At 39.8% G+C, this 19156-nt stretch overlaps 2 protein-coding genes across 4 annotated transcripts; both read left to right on the top strand.

Moving 5' to 3' along the window:
* The first annotated feature begins 9031 nt into the window (after positions 1–9031).
* LOC125590412 (U3 small nucleolar RNA-associated protein 25-like) lies at positions 9032–9532 on the top strand. Its single transcript, XM_048763975.1, has 2 exons — positions 9032–9293; positions 9405–9532. Exons 1-2 carry the CDS (start codon positions 9032–9034, stop codon positions 9530–9532), a joined length of 390 nt encoding a protein of 129 aa, XP_048619932.1.
* A 4185-nt stretch (positions 9533–13717) lies between these two features.
* LOC106376361 (myosin heavy chain, clone 203) lies at positions 13718–19137 on the top strand. 3 transcript variants are annotated; one of them, XM_048762589.1, is made up of 20 exons: positions 13718–13852; positions 13950–14170; positions 14279–14372; positions 14454–14562; positions 14637–14675; positions 14778–14861; positions 14962–15023; positions 15232–15334; positions 15493–15633; positions 16288–16356; positions 16451–16507; positions 16580–16840; positions 16922–17005; positions 17267–17350; positions 17548–17658; positions 17757–17827; positions 18008–18082; positions 18245–18439; positions 18533–18626; positions 18694–19137. In XM_048762589.1, the coding sequence occupies exons 2-20, from the start codon at positions 14110–14112 to the stop codon at positions 18949–18951; spliced, it is 2052 nt and encodes a 683-aa protein (XP_048618546.1). In that variant the 5' UTR covers positions 13718–13852; positions 13950–14109; the 3' UTR covers positions 18952–19137. The 3 variants fall into 3 exon arrangements, with proteins under 3 accessions (XP_048618546.1, XP_013671884.1, XP_013671882.1); XM_013816430.3 differs by lacking the exon at positions 18008–18082 and having other exon boundaries at positions 13721–13852; positions 18700–19137; XM_013816428.3 differs by lacking the exon at positions 18008–18082 and having other exon boundaries at positions 13724–13852.
* The last annotated feature ends 19 nt before the right edge of the window (positions 19138–19156 follow it).

Here is a 19156-nt window from a genome sequence, read left to right as displayed (position 1 = left end):
TATTTATAGTCTTCTTTTCATTTTTACATTTTTAGGAACTAACTTGCAGATTAAAAACAAGAAAACCTGAACTCTTCAGTCGGAACAAACCAACGCATGTTCCCCAGGTAAGTGTCTCGGACCCAAAAAAAAAAATTGAAAAAAAATTAGAAGAGGAAGCGGTTTAGGGTTTTGCCTATTTAAGGCCCAACTCTCTCCACTTCCCCACTTCCCCAACTCGCCGCAAACTCATCCCCTTAAGAAAAGAACCCTAATAAAAACTCTTGAAACTCCATCGATTCTCAAACTTTTGGTTCTAATTCTTTGGGTTTTCGAATTCATTTCGGTTTTTGCAGCTCTCAACCAAACAAGGTAACAAATCGAACTCTCACACAATCGCGCATGCAAATCGCGATTCGTGGTTCTCTCCTTATTCTTCTTCTAAGCGTTTTAATTGGATATTTGTTGGCAACATTCCTTGAATGAATACATCTTAAGATTGCTAGAATGATAGAAGAACCAAAAGTGAGAATGAATTTAAACCGCCTTGTTTAGAGCTTTGACTGAGAATCGCGATTGTTAGCAAGTTTAGGTGATGCGGTTACTTTGAGATTGTTCATTTAATGCTGATTGATTTATGGTAGTTCGCGGGTCATTGTTCTTCAAGATATAGTTGGGTTGTTTGAAAATTGAATGGACTTGAGTTTATTTGAGAATGGTTATGACTCCATCCTTTTCTAGACAACCCACGAACAGTACTAATCCAAACCGTTTCTTTCCTTTTGGAGATGCCTCCACAGACCAAGCAAAAGTCGGTTAAAACCCCGAAGATCACCCGCGAGAACTATGTGAGGCCTCCAAACCACAATGCTCCGGCTTAATACCCATGGCCGCGCAAGGACCAGGAGGGTCAGCCAATCCGTATCGACGACCCGATGCTCCTCGATTTCAACTATGAGGGATGGGACAAGGAATCTGCGAAACGGTACAACTCACTCCTCAGCATCGAGATCCTCCACACTCGCTTCGATCACGCGGACACTCTTGTCTCCCTTGGTCTCGACACTGATGTGTTCGAAACTCTCCACGCCATGGGGATTACTCTGCTCTGCTACCAAACGCACGAGCTCTACCCGGACCTCGTTTGGCAAGTGCTCGCTATAGCTCACATCGGGTACGACGACCCCTCCAAGCCAACATATGAGAACTGTTCCTTCTCATCCATGGCCGACGGCAAGTTCTGCTCTCTCTCGCTTGACAAGCTCAACGAGATTTACGAGATTTCAGGCGAACGAAGAGAGGTGTCAGTGATTAACAAATTCTTGCCAACAGACCATTTTTGGGGCCTCATTGCAAATGGCACTTTCACATCCCGCAAGGCGTACCAGTCGCAGATCAGAAACCCTACTCTAAGGGTCATTGCAAAGATGGTCTCCAACCTCTTGTTCGCTAAGGATCAGACCTCAAAGGTTACCAAGGGAGAGCTGCAGATGCTGTACTCGGAGCTTGAGGATGAAATCCGCAGAGCTAGAGACATCCCAATCCAGGCGGTTAACACTAACCCCGGGTACCATCTCATCTGGATGTTCTATACGTGACGGGACTGATTGATGAGAGCCGAGAACAAGACCGAGGGGAAAAAGGATCGCTGTGGTAGCCTACTCACTCCACTCTTCAAATACTTTGGGATCAACCTCCGTTCGTACGCGGTAAACCATGAGATCGAGTACATTGACACCCCTTATCTGATCGCTTGCCACATCCTCCGCGACGAGTGCACCTACAAGTTTGCAGACAAGGAGGGAAACATGCTGTACTGCAAGCTTCCTCAGCCACTCCTCACGAACTTCAGCACGATCGAGAACATCCGCTTCTTGCCTGATCCAGAGTTCCTTTGCGCCGATCTGCGAGCAATGCCCCCTGATCAAGACATGGATGATGTAGAGGACATCACACCAGACGAGGACACTGCCTATGATCTAGGTTCACTCGATGATGATGCAAACGATGCGACATACCGCCGCTGGATGGTTGATTCCCAGCGCAAGAAAAACAGCCTCATGAAGAGGATCCTTAGGGCGATCATAGGTGGTTGCTTCATTGGCCAAGAGGGCAGGACTTCCGCGCAAGAGCACCCTCCGCAGCAATCACACCGACCAGGCAAGGAACCGGTTGGATCTTCTGCAGCTGGAGAGCGCCTACCGCAGAACATGAGGACAGTTGGTCGCTCCGAGAGCGGGGAGTCAGGCTGATCCCGCCACATCATCTATTCTCATTGTGTTATCCATCTGAACAATTTATTTTCCTGCTTTTTATTCGCTTTTATTTGGTTTGTTTAGCTTTCCTTGAATTTATTTTCACAACCAGGGATGGTGTGAAGTATGTCTGGGGGAGGCCATTGTGTGAAACTAATCTCCCTTTTGTTTCTTTTGGTTTTTATGTTTGAGTCAGCCCTTGTGTTTTTATCGAGTCAGTCCAAACTCCTGTGGGAATTAGGACCCTATTCTGTGATGATCTTTTAAGTGCTTTAACTTTCTTATTCAGTGACCTTAGCAGTGACGAAAGACCCACACTTGGACCTGGAACACTCCTGACTTATCTCACTTGACTCTCCAGAAGTTTTCAGCCGATCAGGTTACACTGGGTAGACTTAACTCCACCTAACTTAAACCTAATATTGACTGAATTTTCCTCTTGTTATGGGCATTAGATCAGGGAAACGAGCCTTACATTCAGGACTTCTTATTCTTTTCATCCATCTTGCTGATCCTGAGTGGCTAGCTCATTTTTAGTTAGTTCCTACCTTGCACCTAAGCCTTTATTCCACCTTCATACATTTTGTTTTCAGTTTCATATGTGCAGATATGTACAAAAAGGTTGGAGAGGAAAGGATCGACAAAGCCTCTTACTCGTTATCGTTGCAAAGGTTCGAACAGAACAAGGAGAACAGTGGGTTTAAGCAGTCGGAACAACTGCTCCAGAACAATCAGTAAAGAACAAAAGAGAACTAGCAGAGTCGCCATTGGCACCAATCATTCCATGCATCATCTCCTTCTCCGTCACACCATCATCTTGATCTCATCTTTTGTATTTCAGTTATAGTATTCAAAAAAAAAAAATTTGTGTATTCTTTTATATGAGATCACTGATGGAGAAGGATGACTAAAACGAGCAGACGTCAATAGCTGGTTGGACGTCGACCCTCTTGAGCTAATTCAGTTGGAGCTAGACGAGGAAGAATTTATGCTTGACTGAGATTCTGAATGAGAGCTCTCCTTTTGATACCATGGAAACTACGGCAAAAGGACCAAGAAAAGAGAACCACTGGGCGATAAGGACAAAGAGAGTTGGTACCAATAATAGGGAGCAGGGGAACAGTCGGAGCGATAGCTCCAGAAGTCAGCAAAATGAGTGAGGGGTTGTGGACGTTAATGGATCCGTCCTCTCTTGCTATTTTACGCGATACCCTGCATCCACTACAAAAATTGGTAGCCCCTAAACACTCTTTAACTCCACTATAAAATTAGCCTGTTCACACCTAGCCCGTCTACCCTGAATGATGCTTGTGATAAGAGGATCACGCCGCTTTTAAATGAATATAGGGGGTTCTGCCTCGATAGTGTGCTTTTTCAGGTTTGAGATGTAGAGTATGGAGCCGATCTTCGAACAGCGATCAGTGAGGTTCTGGTAAAAGTGTGTGGTCTTAGTTTCCTGGTTGTATGGTTCAGAGATTCGTGGTTAAGGTATGGTTGTTGAGAAATAGGAGAGTTCCCACACTTTCAAACCTTTTCCATGTTCTTGATACTTGCCTTGTTCGAGGACTAACAAGGATCTAAGTCTGGAGAAATTGATATATGGTGTTTTTGACACCATTGTGTATATGCTTTCCAACTTGTTTTTCAATGTTTTATCGAGTTAATCTAGTCCTTTCAGGGCCATTTCAGGTCTGGATTTGACTGAAGAGCTGAGGAAAAAGCGTTAAGAAAGGAGCAAGAATTGGAGTCTTTCCCCGCGGAACAATCGAGCGGAGTAGTCTGACGATTGATCCCACCAGGAGCCGCCAGACGATTTTTCCCGACATTTATGGAAGTTTCCATATCTTTGAAAGATTTGCCCAAATCACCTAATCTCTCCTCTGAAGTCGATGGCGCCTCCATATAAAAGCCATCCTTATCTTTATTTTGTTTTCTACGCTAGTTTTTGCAAGAACTCTAGATTGTATTTGTCGATTTACAACTTGTAAGGGAGAAGACTCCATCTCTCATCTAGAGAAGATTATCATGAACCCTTGTTTTCTACTCTATTTTCTATGCAGTATTATTCAGAAATCATGTATGTCATCTTGCATAATGATCGAGTAGTCGGCTAAGCTTGCTTAGGGTTTTAGGGTGTTAATCACATGAGCTAAACATAGATAAGAGATCTCATTAGTGTCTTCATTCATATAGTCCTTATTGCTTGCATTAACTTGATCACTTAATGTTCGAACCTAAGTTGATCAACTCACTAACCGTGTAGAAGATAGCTGGATCAATTATGAATGAGCTTAGTATCCCTAATCAGCAAAACTAGATATTAGGGTGTTAAGTGAACTGATCGGACCTGATCTCTAAAGCTTGCTATCGCATCTTGTTCCAAGCGAGAGCTTAGGTAACAAGATCGATCTGCAAAGGGAACAACACCACGATAGTGGGTTGTCCCAGCACGAGTGATCCGAGTTCTAGATTGCATCTCATCGCGCTTGAATAATTGTTTGGCTCAGTATCAGCACCCGATGAATTACCCTAGGCTAGCTTCTTGTTTAAATTGAATACAACCTTTCATTACTTGTTTCCTACGTCACTATTGAAATCAAAACTATCTATTGTTCTTAGGTTAATATCGAACTCATAAGAGTAAAGGGTGAACTGGTCCGCTGGATTGAATCTCAAATATTAGAATTACCACTGTTTTAACTTGACAGTAGCAAGGATTCATTTTTAGTGAATCACTATTTACCCACCAAATCTAGAACTGGAACCACTTTCGAGCATCTAAAGCCGTACACAGACACAGTTGAGTAATAATCTAACAAACGCCAATTGCTTCCGTATACACATAAAACAAACCAGTCCAAACGGCAAAAAGCCTAACACACTCTTATGAACTACCCAGTAAGTCAAAGCCCCTTCAACCAAACAACTACCTTGTTCACCTCTGCTATTTACTGTTTTAATTGCTTACCTAGCTTAATCATAAAATTATTACGATCTATTGTGTGCCTTAGCTCATTGTGGATTCAATTCCTAAGTACTATGACTGAACCTCTTAAATCACTCATTGGGATAATTTGAGTGATATCCACCAACACATGCAAATAATCCACAGACGAACCAAAGCTACTATGCAGAAACAACTCAATAGAGAATTAAACCTAGCATTAAACCCATCAATCAAACATGTCCAATACGGTTTGCAGTTACGAGCAATACAAGGAAAAAGCACCATCATCTTATTTAACATTGAAAATAGCAAAGCAAGGGAAGGCTTTAACACAAACCTAGCTTAAACGAAAGTCTGAAGCTGAATAGCAAAAACAATTTGTAACCGACGAGCTTCTCCACCACCAAAAATTCAATTGGCCGTCACCTCAAGACCCAAAGTTGGGACCGGCCAAACGAGCTATTGACCCACCAAATCTAGAACTGGAACCATTTCCGAACATCTAAAGCCGCACACAGTCACAGTTGAGTAATAATCTAACAGGCGCTGACTCCTTCCGTATATACATAAAACAAACAAGCCACTAAAGGTTTTTAGAAAAAGTTACAGCCCCCAAAGCAACAACCAAAATTTTCTAAAGTCAATATTTTAAAAGTCTTAACAGCCAAAGTCCTAAACAATTGAAGTCTAGATTTGCTTTAGTTAGAGGGCACTGTTGTCTTTCAAACACGATAAAGTATGTCTCAAATGGAATGTGGCCTCGGACGTAATAACAAAGTGAGAAAATGAGTAAGAACATCTCCAAAAAGGAACTCTATTTTGAAGTTTCCAAAACTATATATTTGAAGTTTTGAATGTGTTCTTCTCCAAAAGTAAAACTTCAAACCTTACTTCAAAATTATTTATATTTTACACTATGGTCCTTATATTTGTCATACTTGATGTAAATTCATAAAACTTCTATAAATAACTAGTACATATATATATAAATATTACAGAAAATATTAAATAAAAAAATCTTCCACTAAAATATAAAATTATAAATAAAAGTACATAATTAAATATTAAACTGCAAGCAAATACTACATTATTCCATAAAATTATTTCCGTAATGCTCCCATATATGATCAACTAGTGCATTTCGAAGTAAGAAATGATTTTCTTTATTTTTTATTTGTAGATTACGAGGCAAAAATTGTTGAAATCGGATATCTTCATAATATGGCCGCTGATAGTTTGATATCATCAAACGAAAAAATCCTTGATCTTTTAAACGAAAGTACAACAAGCAAGGAAAAATGTCATGAGATGATTGAATTAAGACTGCAAAATGAAGCAAAAAAGTTAGCTTTTAAAGAAGTAAAAGAGGAAAATAAAATATTGCTAAAAGGCTTAGCTTCTATCAATGATGTTAATATTCGTGAATACATTTGATCTGAACAAGAAAGAATCGTACGAAAAAGACGTCAAGAGCAACAACAACAATCATCTTCGGCTACACAAAATTTATTTGGACAATATTTTGGAGATTTTGGAGGTTCTGGAGCAAATTTACCAGACTATTAGTGTTGTTATAATATTTAAATTTGAGTAATAATTATGTCTTCATTTGTTTTTTTAATAAGTGTTTATTATGGTTTTTTGTAATATTCTTGTTGTTTAATTCTAGTTTTAAAATATTATAAATCTTGTTTTAAATTTTTTATTTAATTTCATGTGTAAAATTTAAATTTATAAAACAAATTTGAAATATTTATGAGATATAAAAGTTTTAAGGATTAAAACAATAAACAAAAAATATTTAAGAATTATAAATATGATGTATAATTGCAAGGACCAAAATGCAAATAAAAATATGAAACTTTTGAAAAGTGATATTTGTGTTATAAATCATTATGTGGATGGCCCATAACCAATAACCATGTCTAGGCCCAGCTGTGGCCTTGTCCAAAGAGGAGAGAGAGTCGGCGTCCAAGAGGAGAGAGAGTCGGCGTCCAAGAGGAGAGAGAGTCGGCTATGTCTTGGCCGACTTTAGATCTTAGGACGTTTTCCATTTATCTGTTTTAGATCTTTTCCTATTTCATGTTGTATTAGGTTTTGGATAATTTCTTTTTTTCTATACTTTATAATCCTTATATAAGGAACCTCTATTACTCATTAATAATACACAGAAAAATTCCCCATTCTTTTACAACACGTTATCAGCACGATCGTTTCTAGATCCCTGAGAAAAATCGATACCTCTAACCCTAAAAACCAAAACCGGCGACCACAACCCTAAACCCTAATCTTGATCTTAGTTCATTCAAGAACCCAGTTGATCCCTCTTGAATCCCAGAAGTTCTCAGATCACGTTCCAGCTCAGAAGAACCGTCTAGCTCGCGATCCACACCCGAGACGCGATCGCATCCAACCCGATCTCCGCGCAGCTCGCAGCCGAGACGCCTCCAGCCCGCGATCGTCCATCCGCGACCCGATTGGAGGTTCATCCGTTCCTGCTCTCTCTAACGGTGGTCCGGTTCTAAATCCCCTACAAACAAAGGTATAAACTTAATCTGAGAACCTAGATTAATAAGAAACCCTAATCCATAAATATGGAAACTTTGATCTTGATCAAAACCCTAAAAACCTACAAAGATCAAAATCGGCAATCTCTTAAACTAGAAAGATAGAAATCGATTCCATTAGAACTTGAATTGATTGTTCCTGATTTGATTTTGAGAAAACCCTAATTTAGGAATCGAAACCCTAAACCCTAAAGAGTTGAATTCGATTTTTATTGATTGAATTGATTGATTTGAGGTTTTAGGATTGTTAGATTGATTGATTGAAGTAATCTAATCTAGAACTTAAATCCTAAAGGCCTTGAAACCTTTAATAAAACCAACAACCTTAGATTTAAAAGTAGAAACCCTAAATTGATAAATCAATTGCTAAGCTTGTTTGCATTACATATGAATTTGAATTGGATTGCATTCACAATGATTAATGAAATCGACCAGCATGTAGAAAACATATGAATTCGAATCTGATTGAATTAAAACTTACCTGGCCGTGTGGCATTAATCTCCCTGGTACATGTAGAATCAAATGTTAGGATTGTTCGCACCATGGTCAATTTAGATTTACATGTCCGATCCTATTGCTTGTCCACATAGCCGTGCGGCTTTTTTGTTCGTACCATGGTCGATTAGATTGATTGTTTTCTCATAGATGCGTAAGACAAGTTTGTGGCCGAGCTTGTTATACCATGCGGCCACATGATCACATTGTGAACCTAAATTGAAATGATAATGTGATTCAGATGTCAAAAATCTCAAATAGAGACTACGCAGCCCTTAATCTCTCCGGAGATAACTACTTGCAGTGGGCGCTAGATACAAAGATCAGCTTAAGGTCAAAAGGTATTGGTGATACAATCATCAAGGACAACAATGAGACCGATAAGAATCGGTACAGGGCTATAAGCATTATACGCCATCACCTCATTGAAGGTCTAAAAGATCAGTACATTACGATGGAAAATCCACTAGAGCTTTGGGATGCTTTACAGCATAGATATGATCACCAGAAAACGGTGTTACTCCCAAAAGCAAGAAATGACTGGAAGAATCTAAGATTCATGGATTATAGGTCAGTGGATGAGTACAATTCGGTCTTGTTCAAGACGGTCTCAATGCTGAGACTTTGTGGTGAAGTAGTAACCGAAGAAGAGTTGCTCGAGAAAACATTCTCTACGTTTCATTCCTCAAACATAATCCTGCAACAGCAGTACCGAATGAAAGGCTTCGCCACATACACTGATCTGATCTCGTGCCTGCTCCTGGCCGAGGCAAACAATGAGCTCCTGATGAAGAACAATGAAGCTAGACCTGTCGGATCTGCCCCATTACCAGAGGCCAATGAAGTTGAAAAGAAAAATCCCAACGAGTGCAATTACATCCAGAATGACAAGAGATCACACGGCAAAGGCCGTGGTGGATACAGGAACCGTGACAATTACTCGAACGGTCAAGACAAGTACTTGGCCGGCCGGAAAGGAAACCACAATAACCGTGGTCGTGGTTCCAATCCCGGCCGTGGCCGAGGCGGATATGGACGAGGTCGAGGCGGTATATCCAAACCGTCTTACTCGACCAAATCCGTTTGTCACAGATGTGGGATGAGCAACCATTGGGCCAAGAACTGTAGAACTCCTAAGCACTTATGTGAGCTCTACCAAGAGAGTCTTAAGGACAAGAACCCGGAGGCTCATATGGTCCATGATTCAGGTTATGAGGCTGATAAAGAATCCGATGTTGCAAATGACGACCTGATGGATTTTGAGACTTCTGATTGTCTCAAAGACTAAATTTTTGATACGACTTGTTTTTACTGCTTTATGATTGTTTTATGATTGATTTGGTGTTTTTAATTTCGGTGTTCTGCAACTTTAATAAATGAAAGTTTTGAAGTCTCTGAGAAATGAAATCTTATTTATAGAAATGAATGACGAAATGAGCATACTCGTGGTGGATAGTGGCACAAGTCATACAATTCTTAGAGATAAAAGATACTTCTTAAATCTCATGATGCAAAGTGCAAACGTACACACCATTGCAGGTGTAGCCGGCCTGATTGAAGGTCACGGCCAGGCTTATGTATTGATCCCTAAGGGCACTCATCTAGAGATCAGAAATGCCTTGTATTTCCCAAGCTCTAAAAGGAGCCTATTGAGTTTCAAAGACATAAGATTGAACGGTTTCCATCTTGAAACATGGGAAGAAGGAAATAAAGAATTCCTTAACATAATTTCGATCACCAAAGGCTATAAAAGGATCCTAGAAACCTTACCTGCAATGTCTACTGGCCTATACTATGCAAAGGTCAGTATGATCGAGGCTAATGCCTTCGACAATTTCACCTTATGGCATAACCGGCTTGGTCATCCCGGTACTAACATGATGCGAAAGTTGATGATGAACTCACAAGGGCACACGTTCAAAGGAGTTGTCCCATACAATCTCACATGTGCAGCATGTACACAAGGGAAACTCATAACTAGGCCGTCACCAGCCAAAGTTAATAAAAAGATTATAAATTTTTTGAAAAGGATTCAGGGAGACATATGTGGACCAATACACCCACCTAGTGGGACATTTCGGTATTTCATGGTCCTGATTGATGCATCGACCAGATGGTCGCATGTCTGCCTACTGTCCACTCGGAACTTGGCATTTGCACGCCTGCTTGCTCAGATAATAAGACTGAGAGTACACTTTCCAGACTTTCCTTTAAAGACTATACGTCTAGACAATGCTGGTGAGTTTACGTCCCAGAAGTTTAATGACTATTGTATGTCCATGGGGGTAAGTGTAGAACACTCCATGGCACATGTACATACGCAAAACGGCTTGGCCGAATCATTCAATAAACGTATCCAACTGATAGCCAGACCATTGCTCATGCGGTCTCAGCTCCCGGTATCAGCGTGGGGACATGCTGAATTACATGCAGCAGAACTGATTCGCATCAGGCCATCTAGTGAGCATAGATATTCGCCATCCCAGTTACTCACGGGTCATGAGCCAGACGTGTCCCACATCAAAACATTTGGATGTGCCGTCTACGTTCCAATTGCTCCACCACAGAGAACGAAAATGGGACCACAAAGGAGGATGGGAATATACGTAGGATATGACTCCCCAAGCATTATAAAGTATCTTGAGCCAACAACCGGTGATTTGTTTAAGGCCAGATACGCAGACTCACAGTTTGATGAGTCCACATATTCGACCTTAGGGGGAGATAACGGCCGGTTGAGCAAAGAATTGAGCAATGAAATCGAATGCTCTCGACCATCAATATCTTGGCAAGATCCTCGGACTAAAGAATGTGATATGGAAGTCCAAAAGATTATACATCTTCAAAAGCTAGCTAATCAACTGCCAGATTCATTTGCTGACCCAAATCGAGTGACAAAATCGTATATTTCGGCTTGTAATGCACCAATACGAATAGATGTCCATAAGGGACAAGGTCAAGTGGCTACAGAGTCCAATCAACGTCTCAAACGTGGTAGACCTATTGGTTCCAAAGATAAACAGCCTCGGAAGTCCAAGAGAGGTGCTGGATCCGAGAGCATCAAGGAAACCGTCCAGAACATTGATGGACCGGCCGAGCCGACCCAGACGGTCGAGCCAAGTGAGCCGGCCATGCCAAATGATCCGACCGTTCCAAATGATGGTGTTCGGGACGCCAAACTTCATGGGACACAAGGGCCAGACAATCAAGAGATCTCTATAAACTATATAATGTCTAGAACGAAATGGAACAGAAATGATATCGACGTCGATGATATTTTTGCTTATAAAGTAGCACTTGAGATCATGGAAAAAGATGAGGATCTAGAACCCACGTCCATATATGAATGTATGCAAAGATCAGATTGGATCAAATTGAAAGAAGCTATAAACGTGGAGTTAGAATCATTAAAGAAAAGAGGCGTTTTTGGCTCTATAACCGTGACACCTAGAGATGTCAAACCAGTGGGATACAAATGGGTCTTTGTGAGAAAGAGAAATGAGAAAGGATAAGTAGTGAGATACAAAGCACGGCTTGTAGCACAAGGATTCTCACAGAGACCAGGAATAGATTATGAGGAAACTTATTCCCCTGTGGTGGACGCAACTACATTACGATACTTGATCAGTCTGGCCGTGAAAGAGAAGCTTGATCTGCGCCTAATGGATGTAGTAACTGCGTATCTGTACGGTCCACTGGATAATGTAATTCATATGAGAGTTCCAGAGGGTATTGAGCTCAAAGATAAGAAATGTTCTCGAGAACAGCATTGTATTAAGCTGAATAAAGCCTTGTACGGTTTGAAACAATCAGGTCGAATGTGGTACAACCGATTATCAGAGTACCTAATGAAAGAAGGTTATAAGAATGATCCAATAAGTCCATGTATCTTTATAAAGAGATTTGACAGCAAGGGCTTTGTGATTATGTCTGTCTATGTGGACGACCTGAATGTGATTGGAACCCCTGGAGAGATTACCCAAACGGTCGAATGTCTAAAGAAAGAATTCGAAATGAAAGACTTAGGAAAAACTAAGTTCTGTTTGGGACTGCAATTTGAGTATGTGGATAATGGAATCCTTGTGCATCAAAAGACATATACTGAAAAGATACTCAAGTAGTTCAATATGGACAAGGCTCATTCCTTGTCGAGTCCTATGGTCGTAAGGTCCTTAGACCTTGAGAAGGATCCATTCGGACCAAGGAAGCCGGACGAGGATATGCTCGGGCCGGAAATACCTTACCTAAGTACCATTGGAGCCTTAATGTATTTGGCTAGCCATACTAGACCAGACATTAGTTTTGCCGTGAGTTTACTGTCTAGATTCAGTTCATGTCCGACACTTAGGCACTGGAACGGAATAAAACATCTGTTCAGATATCTGCAAGGAACAACTGATCTCGGATTGTTCTATACCGATCGGCCAAGTGATAACATGGCCGGATATGCAGATGCTGGGTACTTATCTGACCCACACAATGCTAGATCTCAGACATGTTATGTGTTTATACATAGTGGGGCTGCAGTAAGCTGGCGGTCCACAAAACAAACCTTAGTGGCAACATCATCTAATAATGCCGAGATCATAGCCATGTATGAAGCAAGCCGAGAGCTTGTGTGGTTGAGGAACATGACCGGCCATATTCTTAAAGAGAGTGGCTTGGCCGTGGGAAAAGAAAAGGAAGAACCAACGATCATCTATGAGGACAATGCAGCTTGTATAGCTCAGCTCAAAGATGGATACGTTAAGGGAGATAGAACAAAACACATCTTGCCTAAGTTCTTCTTCACCCACGACCTGCAGAAGGCTAAAGAAGTCGAAGTGGTTCAGGTTCGGTTCAGTGACAATTCGGCCGATCTGTTCACTAAGTCTCTGCCAACCTCAATGTTCAGGAAGCTGGTTCATCAGATAGGAATGCGCCAGTTGAAGGATCTTCAGTGATGACTTCATCAGGGGGAGTGTCATGTGTTGTACTCTTTTTCCTGTCTACGGTTTCCATTTTTTCCCCACTTTGGGTTTTTGGTTTTCCTAGAGAGGTTTTAATGAGGCAACGTCGTGCATGATACAAACTCATATGGTTATAGCATCCAAGGGGGAGTGTTATAAATCATTATGTGGATGGCCCATAACCAATAACCATGTCTAGGCCCAGCCGTGGCCTTGTCCAAAGAGGAGAGAGAGTCGGCGTCCAAGAGGAGAGAGAGTCGGCTATGTCTTGGCCGACTTTAGATTTTATGACGTTTTCCATTTATCTGTTTTAGATCTTTTCCTATTTCATGTTGTATTAGGTTTTGGATAATTTCCTTTTCCCTATACTTTATAATCTTTATATAAGGAACCTGTATTAGTCATTAATAATACACAGACAAATTCTCCATTGTTTTACAACAATCTGGAGTTATAGAGTTTCTTACTGATGCTTCGAGAGTAAAAAGTTTTCAAAATAAATAGTCATTCGGTTCAATTATCTTCCTCGTTTACAACTCTCCAAACCAAAAAGTAGGCGAAGACAGAGAAATTACAGAATATCCCCAGAGAACATAATCTGACGAAGACATTTTCTGGTCAATTCGAAGAAGAAGAAGAAGAAGAAGAAGAAGAAGAAGGTATGTACAATCCATTTCACGCTCAGATCCTCGTTTCTTCTCTCGATTCAATTCTTAATTTTCTGAATCTCATCTTCTTAAATCCGTTTGTTATTAGTTACTGTTCAAGATTCCCCGAATGTTCTTCCTTGGCTTCGAATATCAGTAGGGTTCCGGATTCTGATTTGACTTTGATTTCTGGGGATTTGGTTCTTGTCTCTTCCAAACCAAGCAAGTTCAACTTTCAAAGTGCTGTTGAAATCTGCTGCGTTTCAAACATGGATCATAATCTAGATGAGAACGAGAGCCTAAGGGCTCGGGTTATACAACTCGAACATGGTACGTTTCCTCAAATTCTGCTCTAAATCTCTTGTTTGCAGTCATTTAGACCTTGGAAATGCTTCGAGGCTTATAACAACTGTTTAACACTAATTGTTTTATTACCAGAGCGTAGTGAACTACAGAAAGATATTGAACAGTTGTGCATGCAACAAGCTGGACCTAGCATTCTTGGTGTGGCTACTCGGATGCATTTCCAGAGGTATCTCTTGTTCTACTTAGATTTCTAAGTTTGTTAGTCAGCTCATTGAAAGATACCCTTTTTTGTATTATACTCTATTAGGACAGCTAGCTTGGAGCAGGAGATAGAGGCCTTAAAAATGAAGTTGGCTAATTGCTCAAGGGAGAAACACAATCTTCAAGAGGAACTTGCAGAAGCTTACCGGGTCAAAGTGCGTATTCTTTTAAGTTTCTTAACTAAATTGTTTTGGATTTTGAGAATGTTCCTCACAAACTGTCTCTTCAGGCTCAGTTAGCAGATTTACATGCTGGAGAAGTAGCAAAGGTCTCTCCCTCCTTTCAGAATAGTTTTTAAAAAAAAATTTTAAATCAGCTTTATTTGGTAGAAACACATCCTCCTAACATCTAAATATTCTCTCTCTTTCAGAATATGGAAGCAGAGAAGCAGGTTAGGTTTTTCCAGGGCTCGGTGGCAGCTGCTTTTTCTGAAAGGGATAAATCAGTTATGGAGGTATGAGAGAATTCCATCTCTGTCTAATGGAAAGGCAAATTTTATTTCAATTTTTTTTTCCTTTTAGTATACTTGTTGATGTTGCCCTGAATTTAACTAGGCTGAGAAAGCTAAAGAGAAAGCTGAAAGGATGTCAGAGAAACTTAATGAAATTGAAATGCGGTAATTGTGATCCTGTTCCCTTTCCCTTTCCATTGAAAAGAGGGTTATATTATCCTTTAAAGAAGTGTTGTTCTGAATCTCTTTAAAAGCCTTGTTCTAAGCGGTGCGTCTGAATGTGAACAGACATACAAATTACATTATGCTTTCCCCTAGCCTTGTCTTACTTATTTATCTCGCCCTTGTTTGGTCCATGGTAATCGTAAGACAGGTTAGAAGAACTCAGCTCCGATTGTCTCGTACAGAAGAGACTAAATGACACTTTGCAAGCTGACGTGGCAAAACTTGAAGAACAGACTAAAGTCTATGCAGAGGTAATTACCCGTTCCTGTATAAATATAATTTATGCCTAACAGTCTTTAACGTTTTCTTCTTAGAGTCCACAGCTTCCGATCTTTATAGTTTACCTCCCTATTAATCTATCACGCTTTTTAACTTTATGATCCTGGTCTTTCTCTCTCTCACTGTTCAGGTGATTGAGAAGTTCTATGATATTCGTAAAGCTTCGCTCTGTGAGTCCCTTGAAGTGAATTTGCATGACAAATGTGCAAGTTTATTGGATGATCCTAAAGAATCATGGACTTTTAATGATCCCTCAACATCAGAATATGTAGTAAGTTTCTGAAAACATCTCTTACCCTTTTCTGCATACTATCTCTAAGCTAAGCTACTTATTTCGCCGTTTGAGTGTTGGCATTCTACCGTTGGCTGCTAAAGTTGGCTCCCATAGTTTTTCTTAATTAGTACCTCTGGATATCAGTAAAATGAGTTTTATGGAAAAAGATTGGATAAGGTAGTTATATTTGTATGATTTCCAAAAAGTACAGATAGTAAACGTCAAAACTTAGTGTTTACCAAAGTTGTAGGAGTCTGGTTTGTATGGTTTGAGAATAAAGTTAGTGTTTTAACCAAACATCTAAATAAATTTTCCAATATCGGTTCTTGTGACTTTGTAAATCAGGAGTGACTTTAAATCAGGATTCAGTAGTGACTTTTGTTTTTGGATTATTGAGAACCTTGATAATGTATTTGAATGCAAAGGCAATCTTTATAATAGATTCTACTGTACTTATTCTGAATCTAGGATAAGTAGATCATTCAAAGGAAATGTAAGTGTACACTTCGGCAAATAAAAAAAGATGGGAAGTGTTACAAGAAATATGTGTGTGCTTAGTTATAGCATAGTTATGTCACAAAGCATTATTTGTTAGATTACTGCGGTTGTTTGTTGTTTCTCTCTGCTATTTGAACAACTCTAATCAGACAGGCTGCGCTTGAAGGAGAGTTGGGGAAGGTTAAGAAGACTGTGGATAATCTTAAAAGTAAACAACGAGTTGTATGTACCCTTTCGTTCCTCATCTGTTCTTCTTCAAATAACTATGAAACTAGATACAGCATTCACTAACGTGTGACATTTGTTACACCACCAGGGCTTAGAAATTGAGAATCATTTGAAGAAGAGGGTTCATGCCTTGGAAAAGAAGAATGTGGGTACTTAATGCATTATAATTATTGTGTAAAATTATTTGCGGTGTCAGTCAGTATTAACTTCCTTACAGATTGTTGCAGATGGGCTGATTGTCGATGGAATTGCAGATGTGCGCCATCATCATTCTCAATTGAGGGACTACATCATTAATTTACTTAATGAGGAAGGACTATACATTAAATCGATTTTCGAAGATCTAGAGGAAAAACTTAAACTTCGTTCATCAGAAATACAGAATGTAGTGCCACTGCAACATGATTTGAAGCCAGACGAATCTGAATGCCGGGATGTGCATATAACCACAGCTGTTGATTCTTGCCAAGTAAATAAGGTCTAATTGCCGGAAGATATTTACATCAGCTTATGAATCGTCAAGATTTTTGTTGTAATAGCGTTTCTCTTCCTAATGCAGCTCGAGGAACCTAGTTTTGCTAAAATCACGGCTGAAAGTAGGGCTGATGCATCTGAAGCCCTTGCACAAGCATTACAAGAGAAGGTTATATTCATTTCTTAGTGATAAAAGCAATATACTATTTTACTATCGACCCATGATGTATTAGTGGAGAGGACTCGTAGCGACATCATGTATTAGTCTACAGTGATTTCCATCGGCCCTTTTTTTGCTGACAATCAGCATCCAATAGCATGCTTTATCTTATATAACGTAAAGTGGTTCGAGCTGTATTTGAGACTTGATGATTATTCTCTTACAATTATCATGATTTTTGTTGTAATAGTGTTTCTCTTCTGAATGCAGCTTGAGGAACCTATTTTCACCAAAATCGCCGCTGAAAGTAGAGCTGGTGCATCTGAAGCCTTTGCACAAGCACTACAAGAGAAGGTTATTCTCATTACTTAGTTATAAAATAAATAATTACTTTCCATGATACACTTGTGAGAAGATTCATAATGACATTGTATCTCATGATGAATGTTGATTAGTATTCAATGCATAATGGAAGAAACAATCATTTGGTCTCTTTTGTTCCTTTATGCTGTCATACTGTGTGTTTTTATCATCTTTTCGGATATTGTTAGGTTGGAGCTCTTTTACTTTTATCACAGCAGGAAGAAAGATATTTACATGAAGAAAATATCAATGCAGCTCTCCAACGGAAAGTAGATGAGCTTCAAAGGAATGTCTTGCAGGTCTCTTCTTCCTTCATTTAAGTAGTTTCAAGGTGTTGAAATGAAAAAAAAATTGGCGTGTTTGACTCAGTTCTGAAACATGTTGAATATTAATGTAGGTTACAAACGAAAAGGTGAGAACCCTTATGGAGTTAGCACGACTACGACAGGAATATCAGTCGCTAAAAGAGTACGATACCATCCTGTACTTATAATTTTTTTATCTATCAGAGTTGTCCTAGTTTTCTTTGCTGGTGATTACATGTTCGTCTTAGACAACTATCTTTATCATTGACTGTTTCGGCTACTTGAATTATATAGTAGTGTGTGCCAATAATGTAGACGACCAGAAGTGTTAATGATACAGAAGGTTAGGGAATTGCACGTTCTGCAAATGCTCTAGGCAGACTTTCGAAATTAGTTTGCCTCTATCTTCTGTTTCAAAGTCAGTGATTTGCTATTGTAATGCTGTTTACTCGTACCTGCCATAGTAGTGACAATTCTCGGTGATGATAATAAAGCCAGAAAAATTATTTGTGTTGTAAATAGAAATATGTTATATAGAGTATAAATGAAACGTTGCTCTAAAAACCCATATCCTTTTCAGCAAAATGAGTGGTACAAGAGATGGAGAAGCAACGGAGAAAAGTGGCGGTATGGTTATGAGCAATGAGAAAGAGGGAAGACTAAAGAATATGTGGAAGAAGTCTTACATAAATCGTTGGATTGACCCAAGTTCAAGAGAAGGCGGAAGTCACTCGAACACTGAAGCAGATCATGCTGGTAACATTGATTATGCCAGGTTTGTCATCCTACTTTTACATTGGCAATGTGGCGTCTTTTGTCTGATCATACTGTGAAGAATCTGTGATCAAAAACGCTATTGTTTTGGCAGAATGAATGTAGAATACGCAGCTTTAAAAGAAAGCCTCGAAAGCATGGGGCACTTGACTACTTCAATCCGCAGGCTTCGTCTAGCGCTCTTGAAGGTAATTTCAGCAAGAGTTTTCGGTTCCTTCTTGTTGTGTCAAATTTATAGTTGTTCCTATTGTATAGGTAAAGGAGACGAATGATACTGAAACAGCTGCGAGAACTTGCGAAGTAGCGATTTCCAACATCCTTGTGGAGGCAACCCATTTAAAGACCGCCCTTGGCATCTCCATACCCATTAGCTGGTCGGCTGAATCAGACATGGAATCAGTTGCTGATGGTGAATCAAGCTGTGATAAGACGGATTCTGTTTCTGCTGCAGGGTTTGAGATGGTGGAGCTTGTTATTCTAGCAGCCGAGATACTGAAAGAACAACACAACTGAAACTCTTTCTTTAGTTTCCATACAGGCATTGTGAGTTGGATATGTGCATATGATTTATGGAGAAACTTATCATAAATTTCGAATCTTTATTAGTCGTCAGGTTGGTTTAATACTGTGGATTCCATGAGAATATAATTTTGATTGGGTTGTTGTTTTTCAGCATTCTAATAAGAAGAGAATAATACATTGTATAGTCCCTTTGATG

Source organism: Brassica napus, chromosome C7 (genome assembly GCF_020379485.1).
Source record: "Brassica napus cultivar Da-Ae chromosome C7, Da-Ae, whole genome shotgun sequence".
In the NCBI taxonomy this organism is placed as follows: domain Eukaryota; kingdom Viridiplantae; phylum Streptophyta; class Magnoliopsida; order Brassicales; family Brassicaceae; genus Brassica; species Brassica napus.
The sequence above is the reverse complement of the archived record's forward strand: the minus strand, read 5'-3'. Positions and strand labels throughout refer to the sequence as shown.